Below are 5,107 nucleotides of genomic sequence, written 5' to 3'. Positions count from 1 at the left end.
AAATATTTTTGGATTTAGTTTTTTTTTAATTTTCTTAGGAAAGAATTCTAACAGGGAATTAAGGAAAAGAAAAATATTTTTGAATTTTTTATGAAAAATGGGGCCTCCAAGCAAGACTTTTCTAAAGAAGGAAGTAAAAGGAAAATATTTTTAGATTTTTTTGAAAATTGGGGGCCGGAACCGATGAGGTTTGCCTACGTATCTCATATCCGGTGAGAATCCGACCTACGTAGTTTGGTCAGAAGCGGGGAATATTTCAAAATTTTAGTCTATCTTTCAACACCTTTTGAGTAAATTTTTGACACAATTCGATTTTTGAAAACAGGGATTTTATGAGAACTTGGTGAATTTCACTCTCTTATTCTCCCTCTCTTGATTTTTTTTTTCCAATTTTCTTTCCCTATTCTAAAAGCCGGTCAACATATAAATCAAATCAAACAAATGTACATGGACTTATCCGATTCAATGTGTCCCAAAGAAGGAGGGCATGACGGTGGTCACTAAGGACAAGAATGAGTTAATTCCTACACGAACGACGACCAGGTGGAGGGTGTGTATGGACTATCGCAAGCTTAACAAAGTCACAAGGAAGGATCACTTTCCACTTCCTTTCTTGGATTAAATGCTCGATAGATTGGTTGGCCATGATTTCAATGGTATTCTTTATGGGTACTCGGGCTACAACCAAATTTTCATTGCTCCAGAAGATCAAGAGAAAATTACCTTTACATGTTCCTATGGTACTTTTACTTTCAAGAGGATTCCATTTGGTTTGTGCAATGCACCGGTGACTTTTCAAAGGTGTATGATGGCTATTTTCATGGACATAGTGGATGACTACCTTAAAGTTTTCGTGGATGACTTCTCAGTGGTGGGATATTCTTTTGATGATAGTCTTGCAAATTTGGACAAAGTATTGGCTAGATATGAAGAAACCAATTAGGTGCTCAATTGGGAGAAATGTCATTTCATGGTCGAGGAAGGGATTGTCCTTGGCCACAAAATCTCAAGGAATAGAATTGAAGTAGACATGGAAAATATTGAGGTGATTTCCACAACTTCAGTGAAGGGTGTGCGGAGTTTCCTAGGCCACGCGGGTTTTTACCAGCGCTTCATCAAAGATTTCTCTAAGGTGGTGAACCCGTTAAGCAAGCTTCTTGAGAAGGATGCTAACTTTAACTTCAATGATGATTTCATGAGAGCTTTTGAATTATTGAAGGTCAAGTTGACAACTACTCCCATCATCACCGCTCCAAATTGGAGTGTGTCTTTTGAACTCATGTGTGATGCAAACGATGTAGTAGTTGGGGCTACCTTAGGGCAACCCATCAACAAGACTTTCCATCCAGTCTACTATGCTAGTAAGACCATGAACGGTAGTCAATTATATCGTCACGGAGAAAGAGCTTCTTGTTATTGTGTTCGCAATCAAGAAGTTCCGCCCGTACTTGATAGGTGCAAAAGTTATTGTCCAAACGGATCATGCGGCGCTTCGCTATCTTATGAGCAAAAAGGACACCAAAGCTTGGTTTATGAGATGGGTACTCTTGTTGCAAGAATTTGATATTAACATCCAAGATAGAACAAGGCTTTCGACATTTTACTTAGCAAGTATGATATTGCTCACAAACTCACGACTCTCTATCACCCACAAGCTAGTGGGCAAGTGAAAATCTCCAACCGGGAGATAAAGAGTATCTTGTCCAAAATAGTGAATGCTAAGCGAACGGATTGGTCCAAGAAACTTGATGATGCATTATGGGCTTATCGAACAACTTACAAAACACTTATCAGAATGTCACTATACTGTTTGATGTTTGGGAAAACTTGTCATCTTTCGGTGGAACTAGAGCACAAGGCAATGTGGGCTCTAAAGAAGTTAAATATTGATTGGGATATAGTCGCTGACTTGAGAGTTGCACATTTGAATGAATTGAATGAGTTCCGGTACCATGCGTATGCAAGTTCGTCTTTGTACAAAGAAAATATGAAATGCCTTCATGACAAATACATTTGGAACAAAGAGTTCAAGGTGGTCGATCATGTATTGTTGTTTAACTTAGGGTTAAGGGTGTTTCCCGGGAAGCTAAAATCTAAGTGGAGTGATCCTTTTAAAATTGTGGGTGTGACACATTTTGGTGCATTAGACTTGAAGAACAAAAACAATAAAGTATTCTGAGTCAATGGTCACTGGATGAAGCACTACTTGGGCAAGTCTGGAGATAGCCACGTGGTGGTGGTCATTGACTATATTTGAGAGTTTTCTGCATCGTGTCGCGATGTTAAACCAGGAATTTCTTGGGAGGCAACCCATGTTCTTTTCCTTTTTCCTTTTTTAGACTTTTCCTTTTTGTAGTTAGGTATTATTTGTGTTCTATCTTAATTTGAAGTGTGCTGCGGGGATGAGTGTGACTTACAAGAACAGTGGAAAAAAATATGGCTAAGTGATCAAAGGAGCGTGAACCACATTTGATTTGTGCAGAACACACATTTATTGATGATAAAGCAAATGAGAATTACGACCGCACATTATTCTTGCGGAATGCAAAATTGAGATGTCAAAAATACCAACTCTCTAAAGTTTCATCTTGTCAATGTGGAGGTCGATCTGCGACCGCACGTGATACATGCTCTACTGGGATTGGGTTAGTGAAATTTCAAGTTTTTACAATGTTTCCATGCTTATTTCTACAATAAGTTGAAAAATCTTAGAATACAAAGTAGTTCGCTCATAATTGTTCGAATTCTGCGGCCGCACATGAATTTTGTGGTCCACAAATATGGATTTTTAGACACTTATATGAGGTAGGAATCTGTGGCCGCAAGTCAAATTGTGCGAACCGCGGAATTCCATCTGCGACCGCAGATTAGCCATTTCTCTGTCATCATAGAGTTCACAATTTTGGGACTCAGAAGTGCAGCTGCAATCTCAAATATGCGGTCCGCACTTCCTTTTTGCGTCCGCACAATAGAAATGTGCGGACCGCGAGTTCCCATCTGCGGCCGTAGGTCAAAATGTGCGGACTGCAGATCCCTTATCCTGCAAGCATGGCTCAACTTCACAACCCTACCATGTCCAATTGTTTCTCCCTTACCTACATATCTCATGTATGTGTTTGAACAATGAATTGCAAATAACAATCTCCTCTGCTTGATACAAATAATGATTCGATCAAGTGGTCGCGGAGACACTTCAAATGGGAGAGGTGAATCTTCTCGGGGTCGAGGCAAAAGTGCCTTGCCCCTTGGCCAACCCAAGACAATAAGAAAGAAAACAACGGCCAGCAGAGGGAGAGGTTCAGACCTCTCCAAGTGTAGTTTCTATGTCCTGTCTAGGGAGGTATTGGAGGGCAACTCAGCCTCTATTCAGAAGGAGCAGACGGCCACACAAACGAGGCCACAGGGGAGATACAAACTCAGGGACGAGCCGTCTTTGTCACACCTTCTTTTTCCGAAGAAATAGGGAGTTTTTTCAATTAAAGTGGCATTAATCAAAATGGAATTATTTAATTAATTCAGAGTCGGCACTTTGGATAATTTATGGTGTCCCAAGTCACCGGTTTATTTTAAAATCCTAAATTGAGGAGATTTGACTCCGTTTTACAGTCTGTAAAATATAGAAGACTGGGTAAGAAATTCTGTTAACCCGGGCGAAAGTGTAAGGCGCTCCCGAGTCCCGTGGTTTTAGCACAGCCACTCAACTATTAATAATTGGCCTGATTATCTGATTTAATACATATTTAAAACTTATTGTGAATTTTTAACTTCTAACCTCTTTTAACTATTCAGTTAACTACTTTTAGTATTTATAGAATTATTTCTGGAACAAGTTACGATATCGTACACTTGTCATTTTGGTACATATTGCAAACCGTGCCATGTGAAATGCACCCACAATTTACAACATGTTTATTTTATTATTATTTGAAGTTATGATCGAGTTACATGAAACGCCCACTCGAATTGGGGATTACATATCATGACTATTCCATGGTAACCGTATCCGTAGTCATGATATTTTATTAATCGCGCCTAGAGCAAAACTAGGATATTTATTAGATGTCTATTTACTAATATTTGAGATGAGCGTGAGGCCATGAATTATGGAAAAGATATTTTGTGGAAGAAATTAAATAAATTAGTGTGGGGAAGGCGAGTTCGCATTTAAGGAGAAGGGTTAGCCTCGTTATACTACTTAGGTCCTTAGCGAGATTAAATTTATTGGCCTAAGTCTAATTTCCAAAATATCAAATCGCAGCCCACATCAATTGCACAAAGCAATTTTTAAAATATGTTAGATTCTTGTTTTTGATTGGCAACGATGCCATAAATTGCTTTTGAGCATATTTTGTAGAAGGCCACGTCCAAAGCAAGAAAATCTTGTTAACTAAATTTGACATGCACAAAATATTTTTCCCAAAATACATGTTGATTATTCAAGATATCTACATTCTTCGATATAGTTGGCAAATAAAACAACACATTATAGGGAGATGTGGCTCTAAATACGTTTTTTTTGTTAAACGGATGCATATTATAACTAAAATGAACTACCCGTTAGGGTGTACAAAAGATTGTTTATGGGTGGGTATGTTGTACCCCCCTCTAGCATACTGTTACTATAACTATTATAGTCCATTGTTTTCCTTTCAGACATAGTTCCTGTGATGTTTGCCTAAAAAACATGGTTGACAAACACAGGAGGAACTAATGTTACAAAAATATCTTCAAATTTTTTTTTCTTGCCCCTTCATTTGCCAGCATGTCAGCAACTTTGTTGGTCTCCCTGTAACTGTGCTTCACCAACACGCCGCTTAGTCTTTGGACGATTGACCTGCATTCATGAATAAGTGAGTCAAAATAGAGATTTCCATTAATTAGCATTCTAATTACCTCTGTTGAGTCAGTGTTTATTTCCAAAGGTGTGAACTGTCTTTCTTCTGCAATTTGCAGTCTTTTAAAAAGAGCTAGCAGTTCTGCTTGGGTGTTGGTGGTGTATTGGATTGATCCCATGTAGCCCAATATCCAGTTTCCATTTGCGTTTCTGAATACTCCCCCCAGGCCTCCCTTGCCCGCATTCCCTATTGCAGCTCCATTAGTATTTATC

General features: G+C 38.8%; 1 protein-coding gene across 1 annotated transcript; it reads left to right on the top strand.

The window, feature by feature from the left end:
- The first annotated feature begins 1,030 nt into the window (after positions 1–1,030).
- On the top strand, positions 1,031–2,179 carry LOC138881871 (uncharacterized). The gene is made up of 2 exons (XM_070162158.1): positions 1,031–1,444; positions 1,583–2,179. Exons 1-2 carry the CDS (start codon positions 1,031–1,033, stop codon positions 2,177–2,179), a joined length of 1,011 nt encoding a protein of 336 aa, XP_070018259.1.
- Positions 2,180–5,107: the final 2,928 nt, after the last annotated feature.

Source organism: Nicotiana sylvestris, chromosome 11 (genome assembly GCF_000393655.2).
Source record: "Nicotiana sylvestris chromosome 11, ASM39365v2, whole genome shotgun sequence".
NCBI lineage: Eukaryota > Viridiplantae > Streptophyta > Magnoliopsida > Solanales > Solanaceae > Nicotiana > Nicotiana sylvestris.
This window is presented reverse-complemented; position numbering and strand designations above follow the sequence as displayed.

Excerpts from the sequence above, each read along its gene's own strand:
- LOC138881871 (XM_070162158.1), top strand. The coding sequence starts at position 1,031 with ATGGAAAATATTGAGGTGATTTCCACAACTTCAGTGAAGGGTGTGCGG. Across the intron at positions 1,445-1,582 it reads GCAATCAAGAAGTTCCGCCC|AACAAGGCTTTCGACATTTT; the intron begins GTACTTGATAGG and ends CATCCAAGATAG.